This window comes from Cheilinus undulatus, linkage group 5 (genome assembly GCF_018320785.1).
Source record: "Cheilinus undulatus linkage group 5, ASM1832078v1, whole genome shotgun sequence".
Classification (NCBI taxonomy): domain Eukaryota; kingdom Metazoa; phylum Chordata; class Actinopteri; order Labriformes; family Labridae; genus Cheilinus; species Cheilinus undulatus.
Genome location: NC_054869.1, coordinates 24,631,797 through 24,648,731, shown reverse-complemented (window position 1 = coordinate 24,648,731; position 16,935 = coordinate 24,631,797). Strand labels below are relative to the sequence as shown.

The window sequence follows — 16,935 nt, the reverse complement described above, 5'->3', positions numbered from 1 at the left end:
TTCACTTTTGAAAGTCTGCAGTTTTTGTTTTACTCTCTTTTTACAAGTAAAAATGCTTTAAATTCACTGTGAACAGTCACAAAATATCTACTTTTCTTACTAATTTACCAGTTTTTTGTTCTTATTTGGAAGCATCCATATTGGCCTAAACAAAAATTGTATTTATTATCAAATACAGAAACCCTCATACTCTAAATGCTGTATTTAGTATAAATCTTTTTTAGTATGTCTTTTTAATTTTTTTTCTAAACACAGTTCCATGTCTTTAAATATACTCTAGTTTTGCACCATGTAACTAACAGAATAAACATGACACAAACAACAGGGCAAAACAAATTGATCTACAATAAGTTTATTTTTCTTGGCATTTTGAAGGTATTCTCACATATATGGCTAATCATTTACTTCTTCTAACAAGAGAAGGGAGCAAACAGAAATGGTTAGAGGCATAAAACATGGCCGGGCAGTTAGAAACGTGTAGTAGAAGGTACATTCAGATTCCTGTTGCACTCATGTCCTCTCTGAAACATGGGCACTTTTTAAAGGTTTAACCAGCCCACCTCCCCCCGAAACACAAAAAAGATCAAAGAAATTAAAACACACAAGTGTTGTATCAATCATAAGTAGGGATTAAACTTCAACAAAACCCTTTATGGATAGAGGATGCTATAGAATGAGAGTGTTTGAATATAAAAATATAATACAGAGCAGCAACTCTGCCTGCATACCTGAGTTACAACTGGCTGTTTTTTTCTTTCGTCACTCAGAGCACTTCAACAGCTTATGAGGGGAACACAAGTGAACGGAACAACAAAGACTTCACACTGAACTTCATTATGCACAATGAATGACAAAAACAACAACAAAAAACAGGTGATTTTTTTCTTCCTTGGCACTTATTCAGTCAGGCAGAACCAAACGTTGATGACAATATTGAAACAAAGGTTAGGTTACCAGATATGTCACACAAATGTCCATAACTTTATTACAAAGGCAAAAACGAAGAACAGAAAGGAACATGAGCACACAATGACGGAGACAGAGGGGTTGAACAGCCAGAGGTCAATGAAGCGGATAGAAGTTGTTTGCCTGGAAAGTGCAATAATATACCAATTTCTTTTTTTTTCATAAAGAGCAAGAAATAAAAAGTTCACAATATTGTTCCCTTTGAGAACAATTGAAGTCCATACAAATGGTAAACACGTGGCGGGTGTTTGCTCAGTACCGTCCTTAGAAAAACAACACGAGTGTTTTCTTCAGTAAAATGTCTGCAGCTTGATAAAACAGTCTGTGAGTGTTTTGGTGGGGGGAAAAAATCACCGCAAATCCATCATGGACACAGTGTTGTCTGTGATGGTCACATGTGCCGCATGCTAAAGAGGAGAAAGAAACAAGAGTTAGAGTCAGTGAGCATAGAGAGGAAAAACTGTATAAAAACTGCTTGTAAAACACCAAGTAATTACATTGTTGAATGGTGTAATGTTAAAGAGAAATGAAGACTAGACTAGCAATCAGAGATTGTAGATCTTTGCAAAGCCTTTTCCTCTGAGCTACGCAGAAAACATCCTCAGCCTGGACTTAAGCATGTTTCCAGTGAAGTTTTTCGTGGCAAAAGAAGACTGGATAAGGCTAGTTGGATCACACAGGAATGGGGATCAAGGTCTGGCTTAGGTAAAGAGCCTCTAAAAGATAAACAAAGAGAAATAATCCGCTGCACACTGAGAATGTTAAAAACATTCCATATGGTCAGTTTGTGGGACTAAGGAGAATATTTACAGTAGTAATGATAAATACTGTGAAGCTACGGCCAAAAAAATGTCTTCAAAGGGGTTATGATCAAACTTATTGTCCAATCTATGGAAAATGCAAAGAGAAAAGTTAAGAAGGCATTACTGCATTGTTCCCCAAGCACAAAGAAGATAGAACTACCTCTGTGTCTGAGTACTCTCTAGCATCTAAGCAAGTCAAACAAATAATAACAAAAACATTTGAAAGTCTTATGATGTGACCCCAGCCTAAGCCACAGAGCATCCTCTTAGCCCCATTTCTGCTTTAAGAGAAGGAGAAACCTTAGAGATATCGTTGTCACCTCACCATGTATAAAGAACCTACATGAACCAGTTGGCTTTCTGAACAGGTGTACGGTAACTATAAATGTGGCAGATGTGTACACTGTTCTAACACACTCAATACTAAGGCTTTTTGCCATCCTCACTCAAGAAAGAAATATGATATAAAACATTTTACTAGCTGCCATCTCATCTATACATTGAAAGGTCCTTGTGGTATGATGTATTTAGGCCAAACTAATCGTAATCTCAAATTGAGAATTTCAGAACACAAGGCTGCCATCAGAAATGGTAACATGGATTATGCCATTGCAAAGCATTACAAGGAGAAAAATCACAGGTCAGCCTTGACCCTGAAATTCATTGGTATTGAAAGAGTGACACCCAAACCTAGAGGTGGAATTTGATTTACCAACTCTTAAGAAGGGAGGCTTTTTAGATCTATGAACTGAATACCATTGAACAACATGGCCTCAACAAAGCACAAGATTTGAGCTGTATTTTATGAGATATAGTTACCTATTATGTGCCTTTTCTTCCTTACAGGAGATGAAGACCCATAGGAAGAGATGAAACAGGTTCCCTAACCTTTAGTAAATTCCCCCACCCAATTCAGTGACAGGGACAGCTGCTGCACTGTAATTTTAATTGTTTATTAATAAACTTATTTCAGCAAGCTAGGTCGAGGAGGTCATTGATCTTGGGAATTAATATGAACTGATATACATTTTTGTAACTTAGAGCAATTATGTCTTGCATTTCTTGTTATGGATTTTCACTTTTAATATTTGTACAGCACATACATTTTGGTTTGTTTCTTTATTCCTGTAACTCTGTTGTATTATATATGTCATGTTTGTTATTATGCTGAGCGATCAGCTTGATTATCGATCACATGACCATGTGTATTAAGCACACCAGTGTATCCCTGTTTGATTATGCAGGGCGAACCTGAAGAAGCTACACGTGAAACGTCTTGATCCCTCATAATAAAGTTTGCATGCCTCCAAGTCAACCAATGTCATAAGAATGTTTTTACCTTACAAAAGAATGACAGCAGAATGTTTTGCATCTACACAATAGGACTTTAAACAATAAGGAGTTATTGAAGGGGGCAAGAACACAATAAAGCAAGCATCATTCATAGAGTGAAGCCAACAGTGCTGGTTTAAATGGTTTTTAATGATGTTTTCAGGTAAAAAAAAAAAAAGGCACATCGGCAATATGCTGAGACATGCTGCCAGTCACATGGGTTTGACTTATGGGAATGCTATTAATCTGAATCTTGACAGACAAGTTTTTCTGCTCACTAAACGAGCAGCTCATTTTCTACCAAAGGTAAATATCGAACATATAAACACGCCATTGGCAGCAGATTGTTTCTTTAAACCACCTGTGTGGTTATTTCAAGAATCTCTTTGTGCTATATATAATGCAAGTAATGATCTATCTAAAAAATCTCATCCTGCTTTCTTTAAACAGTTGCATCACTCATTAAGAAAATGGGTAACAGAAGAGCCATCTGAAACCTACCCCATGGCAGCAGTTTCAGGTATTAATAAAGTTTTGCAACTGATGGTCTTAATTGCTTCACTTGTACATAAACAGACATCAGTGTTAGATTCAGTCTATATTATAACCTGTATAAAAACCTCACTGGACCTTTAAATGTTAAGAACTACTTGTATACAAATTCCATCAAGAAAATAATACTTGACTTTAGTAATTTGCTAAAATGTGTTGTTTGGAAACAGGTGACATGTTATGGAGGTAAGTCCGTGGTAAGAATAAAAAGCACTCATATGGTTTACAAGAGTGATGCACTTACTGTAAATAGAGGGGGGTCTTTGCTGTGAGGGTGAAAACCTTTCTGTTTACATGTAGAGATCTCCTCTGTTCCTCGATCTGTCAACCTGAAGTAGCCGATTCTGGATCAAACACACAAAGTCACATGGCCACATTTGAGTATCAGAGAGACTTAGAGTAACACACCAAGGGTCTTTTTCAAACTGCTCCCTTTTCACTCTCACTCCAAGAGTCTGATGTAAAAGAATTTGCATTTCTATTTTTCAGCATTTCAGAATTGTTACCTGATAGTTATAAGATCTTTTTTCATCTCTGTTAACGTGAATATAAATAATCATAAATGCTTTTGAGATTTGACAATACATTTCTGATAGAACTGTTAAGTTTTATAAAATTGATGTCTGCATGGTAAAGCTATTCTTACTTTTTGATACGTTAACGTTTGCACAGTTGATAGCACAAAACTTTAACCTACCTAGTGTCTCTCATGACAAACAATGAAAAATATAACACCTGTTCAGGTAGTCAGCATCACTGCAGACTTGCTGATGGATGTTTAATTATGCACTCTCAATATTCACTCCACACTGAAGTTTTAGAGGGCACTCAGTGTTGTGGACCCTCCAAGAGAACGCACAAATAGAGCAGTTTGAGAAAGGCCCCAACACGTTTATGATGACAAGGCAGCAGCCTGTTCCTGACTCACTCATTGAACTTGGGCGAGCAGACAATAGCGATAGCCTCCGGCAGCATCATCTGATAGGAACAGTGTGTATGAAGGTCTACACTGGACAGGAAGGCTGTCTGTGTAGGGTGAGTCTGAAACACACAAAGGACACATTTCAGAGCACAAATAATCAACTCACCAGATCATTTATTGTTGTTATTTCTACAGCAGCCAACAGTTTAATCTACTAATATCTACTAAACATTCTCCCTTCATACAGGGCACGCTTGAAGAAGCTAGGCTATATAATGCCACAGACGGGTACAGAAGAAAGAGGGGGGGAGAAAAGGTTTAGTGGAGACTGGTGCAGGAAAGATGCACAGTTACCTGGTGGTATAGGTGTGTAAACTGTGAGCCCATGCCCAACAGAGCTACTTAGTTACAATACTTCTTCAGAACATTTCTTCAACTCTCTGAGGATAAACTGGAAAAACTGACCACAATCAGAAGAGCTGAATGGAAATTTGTAATTTAAGTAAGCTTATAGCTGTCACTTTATTCTTCTAATGGCTGATAATTAGACAAGCTACAGTTGGCACAGCGTGTCAGCTATTTAACTGGAAAACTGATCTGTACTATATAGTTTGAGCATAATTTTTGTGTCTCTGTCGAAGCCCGCAGAGGCAACTGCTGATCATATACACCGAGGTGGAGGAGCATGAAGCCAGTAGCTGAAGCTCATATTGTTAAAAAGTTCCAAAGATAGACGCTATCTGGGTGAAAAATGAAATGCTTCAACAATTTTCTGCATAGCGTACAATTGAGCCAACATTGTTTTAATGGCCCAATTTTATCTTAAACTTGCTTAATTACACGGAGCAGCTGTACCTGTCCGTTATGCTTGTATAGCCTAGTTTCTTCAAGTGTGTCCTGTTTAAAAGGAAAACTCTCACTGAAATTCCTGGAGGATAATGGAACTATTATCACCAAGTACCTCAAAACACCCAACTTCAAAAATACCAAAATATCCTTTTAAACTTCATTTGGAATACAACATGAGTGATTTGGCCGTGATCATTTTAATTCACACTGCTTAACCTTGTGTGATCATACTTTTACGTACTGTGGTATAGTTTACCTTTTAAATTCTTCTGAAACAGCCATGACATTTTAATATAAGTTAACTGCAGAACAAATGAAGACATCATGTGCACATAGTGGGGGAATATCAAGGCAAATGTGCATTGCACACCCTGTGCATTGTTTCTACACTGATTGGCAGCACCTGTGTTCAACTGGACATGAAGAAATTTGTGGCACTTACTCATATTGTTCCCTTCTGTCCACATTTTGCTTGTCTTGTACTTACAGTCTGATTTACGTGGTTTAGGAACAAAAAGTGTCTGCTTCATAAAAAATGTAACACTGTAACTCACAATATGATATGAGAAGATATAAGAATATTAAAAAGGTAGAGTCGAGAATTAACGTCTTTATTCACAGCAATTTGGTCTTGTTTTTTTCTCTTATCACTTTTCAACTCAAAACTTATTTTTCCTGCTAAATTCATTATTTTCTATTATTCTTCTATCTTCTTTGTTCAATAAACTTCCATTAATGCCATTCTGGTAAATGTCATAGGCCATGATTTTCTTTGAAAGTTAAAACAACCAATTTCACAATTGTAATAACATGACTCTGGACAGTGATATTTTTCTGTCTTAATATTCAGTCCCACCATCAGTATACGTCACATGCACTCATGCTTTTCCTAATGAGTGAATCTTTACTACAAGATCCTGAAGGAAAATCTTGTACTTCTCAGTGAAGTGATACTTAGCTGATTTGTGTTTTATACAGTCTGAGAAGAGAACTGTTTGAACACATCTGCCAAAATTCATCAATGTTGACTCACATGTATCCAGCCCAGGGTAATGAGATCGTACTGGTCCTGGATGAGGAAGAGTTCCTCCTCATTTTCTGTGTCACAATAGTCCGGTCCACCACACTGCTTTGGTACGATCACATGGGTCACTGTGAATGCATTTCTAGTCTGTAACAAACAGGGAAAAATGTCATACTAATACATTCCTTCAAATTAAGCAAAACAGAGGCTTATTGAGGGCTAAAATGACACAACTATAACTGGTTTACTGCCATAAAAATGCTCAGTCATGCTGAAAAAAGTGAAAGAGCTTTAAGGTAACCTGATCAGAAATGTATTACTTTAGTCAAAATAGAGCTTGAGTAGATCTGGGACAGTGAGTTAAGTGTCAGATTATGTTCTGGCCCTCCAGCCTGGGAGGTCAGCTGATGTCTCAGTTTCATTCAGAGACTACAATCCACATTCCTTATGCATTCACTGAATGAACAGGGAAATCTTTCTGAAACTCTGTAACATTATGGAATTTAAGGTGCAAAATTGCTGAATTACATTTGTGAACCATCTCTTCTTTGTGCTTCCTGTAACAGATCAATTCAGAGTGGCTGGCTCAACACAGTCCCTCTGTTTGAGAATCTTACCAGTTTGCCACACAGGATGCCACAAGTTTCTACAGCTCGACTTGTGTTGGCCTCAGCCAACCTCAGAAAGCTCCGGCACAGCTCAGCAGGTACAGCCAACTGCCGAAGGGCATCCACCATCGTATCTGTAAGCACCATGTAGAGAAGTACACAAAAGTTGAAGGCAAAATTTATATTCTCGTCTTGTTCTGAAGCACAGCATGGTTTAGACTGGAAATTAAGTAGGTCAGGAGGACAGAAATCAGCTCAGAAGAATAAATACTTTAGAGCAAGAGCAGGGCAGTATTTAAATCCTCTAAAGGCCGGCCCCTCGTGGCAGAAAAAGATTAACTCACTGTTGTTCCCTGGGCTGACCAGGGAGCCGGGCTTCAGCGAGCGGTCGAAGCTGGGCGGGCCACTCGTTGCAGGAGGGCGGGGGTACTGGTGGTTGCTGGAGAGGTCACCTGGGCTCTGTGGAGCTGAGGGGGACACCAACGAGGGGCCTTGGATGCCTGGGATAAGTGGTGCATCTGGGGAAGGTGTGACAGGTGTGGCAAACTCCAGGAGCACACGCTGCCGCTCCTTCTCCAGCTCCTGGCGGCGGATCATCTCCTCAAAGGCACTGAACTGCTCCTGCTCCCGCTGCCGCCGCTGCATCTCCGCCACACGTTCCCGCTCGGCATCAAGAGCTCGCTGCCTGGACTGCTCCCGTGCCAGGGCCTCATCCTCCTCTTTCTGAGTGTAAAGCAGACACATGATGTACACACAAGTTAGACATGTGGCCTCTGGAGTGATTGTTGAGACATTAGAAGCAGGATTAATATCCATTTTTAAACTTCAGCACTCAATAAGATAGTAAGGCATTATATAATCTTTTATTTAGACTCGAAAATCATTGACAGCTAGCCTTTATTTACAACAACGACAAGCAGATAAAGGAAAAATGCATGATAAACAATAAAGAGTATAACAAATCTTTCAAACATATTCTAAACATATAAAGTACAGTAACAAGATAAAGAAAGACATAATATTCATCAGAAATGGAACAACGGAGTCAGTTAAAACAGGTGCAATCAGAAGACAAGAAATTCCAAATTAATAATCTGAAATAACCCAAAGAAACAATTTCTTTGATTTTTAAAGTGCTCTGTAGTGAGTTCCAAGCAAATAGTGCAAAGAAGCTAAAAGCAGATCTGCCGAACTCAGAATGAACTCTCGGAACCTGGAGCATAAGCCAGTTGCTAGATTGGGTTTTATGAGCTCCAGAGGACCAGGCTAACATGGAGGAGATGTCAGGAGGAGGCATCCCAATAGGAGCATTGTAAATAAACGTGTGTATGCAGGTCTCATCTCTCTGAGAGTGATGACCATCCAACTTCACTGTAAAGGATGCAGTGATGAGTGTTATAGGCATCACAGTAATGAATCTAAGTGAAGAGTGGAAAACTGCATCCAGGGGTTTTACAGATGCAGCCGAAGCATGCCTATACAAAGTATCACCATAATCCAACACTGATAAAAAAGTTGCCTCAACAAGGGTTTTTTTTCTACAATGCAGAGGAAAGTATGATTTATTTCTAAAGAAAAAGCCAATCTTTTGATGAAGCTTACTTACCAAATTAGAAACATGAGTTTTAAATGTAATCTTTTCGTCAATCCAAATGTTGAGATATTTATATTCTTGCACTCCTTCAATATTGGTGCCACCTTGAGTAGTAATAATGACACTCTCAAAGTCAATGATTTTAGCTCCAGAAAAGAGCAGAAATTGATTTTTTCTGCATTCAGAACTAACCTGTGTTTGGTTTGAGCAACCTCTAAATCATTAAAACAGCTCTGAAGAGAACACAGGGCAGACTGTACATTATCAGCAGTACAGTACAAAATTATGTCATCTGCATAGAGATGAATTTTACAATTTGAAACAGCTGACACAATATCATTTATATAAATAGTAAAAAGTACTGGACCAAGGGGCGAACCTTGTGGAACACCATTTGTAAGAGTAATAAATTCTGATTTAACATTTCCAGTGCTACACACTGCTGTCGGCCTATGAGATAGCCCTTAAACCAACAATAAGCATTTTTATCAAATCCAATAGTATCAAGCTTGCTTAAAAGCAATGCATGATTGACATGATTACAAAGCAACTGTAGAACATTTTAACAGAACGACCTCTGTAAGGCGTAACCAGATTAATACTTTTCATCTGTAATAAAATGTGACAATTCAAGGTCACTGTTGTAGTTTAGCTCCCATTTATCCTGTTAATAGCCAAACCTTTATTAACAGACTTGATGTTCAGCTCCTGATTACTTTCTCACTTATTTAGCTTCACAAAACACGCTGTAAAATCAAAGTACAGTGTTTATTTCATTAAATATAAGTATCAGATATTTCTGCTCCTCTCCAAGAAGTGTTGATCATTTGACAGCTATGGCATTTGCAGGCTGCTTTGTAGATTATGTCTGATCATATCAGTCAGCAGAGAGAGTCACATACACTTTGAGTTGGTGTTTTAAAAAGAAAAGAAGAGAATAACATATGGGAAAAAGGTTTCAGACTACCATTAAGGTGGGAGGAATAAAATAACTTCTAATCGATTAGATCTTTCCTCCATAACTAATTTATTTTCTTCTACATGATTTTTGGGCCTTTAGGACTGAAGCTGTCAAAATTCTAAATACTACTTTGATATCAAGTGTTTTAAGGTGGCATAGACTATTGTGATGTAAAGCAATTTCCAGGAATCAAACATTAAATATAAATATAAATATAAATACATAAAGTCATCATAGTAACTGTTATTGTTCAGTGGTCAGAGTAACCTATCATAAATAACTGATCCATTTTGAAAATTTAATCTAAATATGTTGCTTAAGGTCTAAATGCACAAACTGAAAAAAACAACAATAGGCTAGTAAAAAAACAATTCTGTAAGATAGCTTACCTTTTTGACAAGATACTGTGCATAATCTTGCTCATATCTCCTCAAAAGAGCTTTTTTCAGAATCTCTGCTTGAGGAAATGCAATATCCTTCAGTTTCTGGAGAAAAAAAGAAAGTTGAATGAAATGCTAATGTTAAAAATGTTCTTAAATAATTGAAATCAATTATACATGACAGTACAAACACAGTAAGCATACCTTTAGTGTGTCTTTCTTCTCTGGGATGTTAGCCGTTTTGTAATCCCGATGTTTGGGAAGTTTTTCTATAAAGAGTCTGGGGAAAAGAGAATGCTTGTTATTCACAAGTTAATATTTCTTTTTCTTTCCTGCTCTGAGTAGTAGTTCAGAGGAATTAAAGGTTATGTTGCCATTCATGAGCTCATCCTGTTTCCAATTATAAGGAAAATAAAACTGTCTTTTCCAAGAAATAACAAAACTAATCCTGTGAATTGGGTTTGTTCTGCTTTTCTTGTATTCTTTTGAATGAAAAGCCTCAACTATTCTATACTATAAGGGCAAATTACATTAGTACGAGCCAAATACATTAAAAAAACTCAGTGAAGGCAGTTAAGTGAACACTCACGTTATGTATTTATTATAAAGGACGAAGGCATGCTCTATGTTGCCCTCCTCTGTGTACACGTTCGCCATACGGATCATTTCCATGCCAGAACGGAAGTAGCGGCGTGGGGGAACATCGTCATTCACCTCCACTGAACTGCCCTTTTTGGTCAGCGCTCTGACTCGCTCCTCCGGCTGCAGACTGACGTCAGTGTGGTCTGGCATCACGGCAGCTCAACCTGGAACACTGAAAACACAATCTGAAGATTTAATGCCATAAACCTCACGGTACTATCCATGATTGGATACTTGGGAACGAAAATGCACAATAATGCCTTTGTGACAACTCAGAATTTAAGAGCCCTCACTGGTCACTAAATAGGACAAAAACTGAAACTGCTGCCATAAAAAAAACATACAAAAAAATTCCACCCGTCTTAGAATATATGTTATACATGTTAATCTGTCTTTTACTCATCTGTACCTAAATGTGTGTGTTGTCATTGCTTTAATTAAACATCTGTAGTACACTGAACAATGCTTTTGCAATTATTAGTCTTTCTGTTTACTGTCAGTGTTCATTGGCAAACAAACTAACAAACAGGAAAAACCTGAAAACGGAAAACAGAAAATGCCTGCATCTCTAACTGCCATAAAGGGGTAGGTGAAAGACTTTTTTTAAAAGATGAACTCCACTATTCAGCACCAGTTGTGAACAATATTGTATACTTGTCTCTCAGTTAATGTCAGTTAACTAGTTTGTTTAATTGTGTTTAATAGTGGTGTGATAAATACCTTTTCCTAATGTACATTTCCACTAACTCTGCACACCAATAACATTATGGCACATATGGTTATTTTGAGTGATACCAATAGCTTTTACTTTATCATTCATTCATTGTTTGTTTTGGGGCTTTTAGCTTGTATTTAGATCGGACAGCAAAAAGCAACGGAAATTCAGGAGGGGAACATATGAATAACTCAAGTCTTAATGAGAGATTGGGAACAAAATGTCTCTTATTTTTCTACTAATATATTTAAAAGACATAGATAAGATTAATAAGATATAGTGTAGTTTGGACCTTGAATGGTACATATAAATAAACAAAGAGACAGAACAAATCAAACATGTTTAAAAAGCAAAAGGAAATGATCTGCCACACACTGGGCAAACCTGAAGAAGCTACAGGCGAAACCCGTTGTTCGTTCTCAATAAACAGTAAAGTCTATCTCAGTGTGCGGCGGATCATTTCTTTTTGTTTACTTCGGACCTGCTACCGACCGGCACCTGGCTACCTGGGCTGTGCATGGGGATTTCTGTTTAATGTTTAAAAAGCACTACAACTTTTTTTTCTACAAAGGTTTTGTTTTTTTAGTCACACACTCGGGACCCACTGAAAATGGCTCCACAACCCACTTTTTGGTCCTGACCCACTAGCTGAAACCACTATCTTAAAGCACATCTAGAGCTAAGAGACTTCTATTTGGATCTTGTAGAAGAGTAAACAATAACTTCTTATATATATTTACGACATTAACATTTATATGATTATCTAATCTGAAGACTTAGCCGATGCTTTATTATTTATGAAGTATGCATGATAACAAATCAATCCATTAGATGTTCTAAGTTAAATTATATCCTGTATAAACTATTACAAAGGTGCTGGGTTTCTCTCTTAACTTTGTGAATTAAGTCCACAACTATGACTGAGTATATTTAGAAATGCAGTGACTCTGCTGAGACGGTCCATTCAGTATGACTCTGAGTTTCTACTCTATCGATCAAATGAAGACAAATGTGAGAGCGCTTCCTCAGCATGCTGACAAACAGTCAGGAGGCTCGCATTGATTCTGTCATGATGGCATCTTGGCAGGCCAGAATAGAGCAGAGGACAAATAGTTAACAGTTAAGCTTAAGAGGCATGGCTCTGATAAAAGGATAGAGGTGGAGCAAGCTCTGAATAGTTCTCAGCAATCTTTCTATTAAAAGGAAAGCATAGCTTTTTGTTAATGTGGACAACATGATAACAAAAGGACATGTCTTGTTGTTTGAAAAACTAGATAAGTAGGTAATGCTTTCTAAAATGGATTTTGTCAGCTTTTTTTCAGCCAAGTTAAATATCAATTGTTCTTCCACTCCCCTACATTAAAGGAAAAAAAAATCTTTAGTGTATGGTATTCTTAAAGATTAACTGTTACATACAAAACATAAGCATCCCAATGAATATAAGGCCCTGCAACATTATGTAAGATAAGATAAAATCAAATTTATTGTCCCACAGAGTGAGATTTTTCTTGAACTCTTCACCCATGAGTTCATATTATATGAGTTCATGACCTCCATGACCGACTTGAATTTTTAAATGCAGCTAACAAATCAAACATACAAAGTAGTGTTCATAAAATATATTATACAACTGTGCAATAACTTTAAAATTGGCTTGTCTGTATAAGGACTTCACGTTTGGATTCATAACTACTGTCCAAACTATTACCATTCAGGAATCAAATGAGCAAAGAAATGTAAACTATAAGAAACAGGATGTACGCCATAGCTAATAACAGTCTAATCTAATCGATATGATTAACCTGATAGATACTGGTGAACTACATAAGTTCGTATCAGACTTGCGTTACAATGAACAAATATTCAGCTAAATGTCACTTAGAAAATCTCCAGTGGTCTAAGAGACAGATTGACAAACTGTTAGCCCTTTACAGTAGACGTTTTTAATAACACATCATCACTTTCATCTTATTTAGCGTGTTTTAATCACAAAGTCTACGACATGCTCTAGGGATCATAAAATAAGGGATTCCTTTCGGGGGCTGTTGATGTCTAGCTAGCCCTGTCACTGAGGTGATCAATGTCTCTAAACGACATCGCGTTAGCCGCGCTAACTTAGCAAAGCTAAGTCTCTTTAAGTAGTGAGTTCAACGATTAAGACAGAAGAAACCATCAAGGAACTTTTTCTTCATCCTTACCCGATCGAGCTGTAAACTGTATTTCCAGAGGCCTACATACAGCTGGATCAAATGCGATCAAATTACAGAGTCCCAAACCAGATTGCTACGGTGGGTTGCGCCTACAGCATCTGTACACTTCCGCAATCAAAGCGACTTCCGCCCGACGACTCATCACGCGGGGGCGGAGAAGGAAATCGATGTTATTACTTATTTAGATGAACGTTATCATTTCTAATGTTATTATCTTTTGTATCTATTTTTAATATAGCCCTAATGTAAATATCTACGTCGATACGTGAAATAGTGTAATTTGCAAATGAAGGCCGGCAAGCAAGATTTTTATTATGTTTTAAATAACATGATGCGCCTACTTTCGATACGACACATGTACAACTACTGATTGGAGATATTTAATACACCCTGAAAAACTTGTCTCTCGGCATTTTGGATGACAGTATAATAAGAACGCCAGTGTGCTGTCTTCTTCTTTAACTAGCGGTGAGTCATCAGAAAATACACGATCTACAGAAATGTCAGTTTGGTCATCTATTTGTTTCCCCCCCGACCAACAGACTGAGAGTAAAAATGAAGTTTAAAGATGAAGTTGTCGATTTCTGCTCTGGTTCGAGAGGCGACGAAACCCTTTCTTTGCCTTAAAAATTGTATGTAATGTTACACATAAAAGATGCTGTTGCCGACTCTTCCAGAAATCCACTCTGGACAATTAAAATAACACTCTGCATGACAAGATGGGAGTCTGTAGCCTATAATTTGTTCTGCAGATACTCAGTCTGAGGAAGATGCTAGATTAAGTCAAAGTAGTGTGATTGGTTGTTGTCAGTTAGTCTGTCTATGAGAGAACTATAAAATTATTATTCAAAGCCAAGATCTTTTTTACATGCCCATACACAGACCTTGCAATAAAATGTTAAACGACAACTCGATAAAGTAAAATTTAAAGCCACACAAAATATAAGTACTTAAATTCTATAATACAGGAAAGAATATATATAAATATTTCTAGAGTGTTGAGAATTAAAGTGTCAAAGTGAAGTCTACAGTTTGGGTGCATGTGGTAAAATGTACAGATGCAGGGTTTTTTATGTTGATAAGGTGCCACAGTCAGAGGTAGGGCTCATTCTAATGCTGTTTGCAATGGACATGCTTCTCTATGTGGAAATAAGTTGCAGACTGAAGGAAGGAGTGATAACCTCATGATACTCTCAGCTGACTTAAGCACCATCTACAGGGTTATTCACTTGTGTTCAGTCCTGTCGCTGTACCACTGGATCATACTGAAAATAAAGATTTCTACTGTAATGTTGTTTATTCACTGTATACCAAAATTCTACCTACATCAAAAAACGCCTTTTCCTGTATACCATATTGGGAAAATCATTACCTTCAGTAAGAGCCAAAACAAGGTGGCTCTTGTCTTGCTGTCTATTGAATTATGTAAAATGGTAGCAACTAAAAAGTGTGTCTTGTCGCAGTTAAGCCAATCACTGCATACAGTAGTAAAGCATAGTATAGTATAGTATAGTATAGTATAGTATAATGTATAGTATCGTACAGTATAATATATAGTATAGTATAGTAAAGTACAGTTTAGTTTAGTGTGGTCAACTATTGTATATTTCTTTCACACGTAATGTTAAAAATAACGTTTCACTTTGAATTTTTATTGCTGTACCCAGTGTCTACCGCATGAGGGAGACACGGCCATTTTGAAAACGGGTATACCGTCGACGTCACTACTGAAGATGACCCCTCCACATCCTCCCTCCACGCGCTGCTGCTGTTGTGAGGTTTGTTTGAATGGGAGGACGACATAGAAAAAAAAACTCCCATCGATGTGTGAATGAGTGAACCTACCGGAGACTATATGTGGCCCATGTCTGACATTTACCTACTTCTAATGTGACATCTCCGGTGTGTGGGAGCCAACCGACGCTGTTGTTCAGAAGAGTTGACGTCAAGCTGTTTTTCTGCTCCACACAGCATCACCGGGTAAGCTAACTGCCACGGCTAATAATATGATAGCTAATTTACCTGACACCGCGTTAGCCAGCCACTTAAATAGGCACATGTTTCACCTCAAATACGTTTCTTATTTTTACACATGGTGGATCGTCCTAGCTGTTAACTTAACAACCACGGGTGCGTCGTTAAAAGAAGGACTAACACAGGCTAACACAGTGTGGCTATATGTCTATAAAATTGACGATGTGACCGATCCTTGTTCATTTAATTTTTCTTGGTTTGGTTTATGTAAAAGCCACAGAGCTTCAGGAATGGAGCACGTCTGTAAACAAAGGTTTAATAGACAGTGTGCTAGCCTGGCTTTGATCAGTGTCTTAAAGTCAAAGCAGCATCGTAGGATTGACTCAGAGCTGTTGCTCTTTTCTCCTTGAAAATCATCTACAGCATCTGATACTGCTGTAGAGACAGCACGGATAGAAACACAGGTTGAACAAAATGGAAAAGGAGCAATAACAGTTTAAGTATCATGATAAAACTGCCCTTTTCCGGGGAGTTGAAAAAGTTTTTAAAATATCTGACTATGTTTTTGATAAATTATCAACAGTTTAAACACATACTACGCCATTATCTTTTGAAAATTAAACACACAGTCTGTGACCTGACGTAATAGCTATCAGACCTCTGTGTCATTATCCTGTGTAATGCAAAAGATTGTTTTCTTTGGCATCAATACACTTCTCTTAATGCCACGTGTCCATAAGTATATGACGAAACTTTTTAAAGATTTTTTTATGAGTGTGGAAATGGTGAGACACAAATCATGAGAGGTACCATCATGGAATATGAAAGAAAAAGTACATCAAAAGTAGATCTTAGGAATTAAAATGCTGTCCGTTCAACCAAATGTACACTTTAATGTTTTTTTCAGGATGATAAATAAACTTTTAATTACTGCTAGCAAACATAATAGAAATACTGGCCCTCATATTAATATGCACTGGTTTCAGCAGTGAAAAATAACCGATTACTTGTGTTTGGAATAATGTTGTGAAATTGTAAGATTGAATGAACAAAGACCTGAATTAGTGAAATAATCCATAAAATAATGCCTTACATAAGTATTCAACCCCCTTGAACTTTTATAATTCTCATCATGTTATTAAAGTATACATAAAGAACCAATACAAAACAGTGCACTATCAGCTTATACTTTATGTTAAAATTGTGCACAAAACTGATATAAGACAAACAGAATCCCATCAAATCAACAACTTAAATTAAGAAAAAAATAAGAACAAATGTAAGCTTTGTAGCTGCTCTTATATGTACAAACAGATGAAGAAAAAGCCCACATAACTATGTCTTTTTCAACCCAGGCTGTATCATAAAATTGAGGAAGTACAAGTTTGAATACCCATGTAAGG

At 37.3% G+C, this 16,935-nt stretch overlaps 2 protein-coding genes across 3 annotated transcripts in view; one reads left to right on the top strand and one right to left on the bottom strand.

Annotated features, from left to right (window-relative positions):
* Positions 1-336: 336 nt before the first annotated feature.
* Positions 337-13,679, bottom strand: LOC121510485 (STAM-binding protein-like A). The gene is made up of 10 exons (XM_041788536.1): positions 13,547-13,679; positions 10,581-10,805; positions 10,196-10,271; positions 10,001-10,096; positions 7,401-7,779; positions 7,066-7,190; positions 6,458-6,595; positions 4,582-4,694; positions 3,898-3,997; positions 337-1,373 (listed from the first exon to the last, which is right to left on the bottom strand). Exons 2-10 carry the CDS (start codon positions 10,781-10,783, stop codon positions 1,317-1,319), a joined length of 1,287 nt encoding a protein of 428 aa, XP_041644470.1. The 5' UTR covers positions 10,784-10,805; positions 13,547-13,679; the 3' UTR covers positions 337-1,316.
* Positions 13,680-13,935: 256 nt separating this feature from the next.
* The window catches only part of slc39a14 (solute carrier family 39 member 14), a 39,897-nt gene continuing 36,897 nt past the window's right edge, over positions 13,936-16,935 (top strand). The window contains exons 1-2 of one of the 2 annotated variants that reach the window (XM_041787057.1): positions 13,936-14,026; positions 15,226-15,538. The gene's annotated coding sequence lies outside the window, so the exon portion shown is untranslated. The remainder of the gene's footprint in view (positions 14,027-15,225; positions 15,539-16,935) is intronic. The other variant, XM_041787054.1, reaches the window with a different exon arrangement.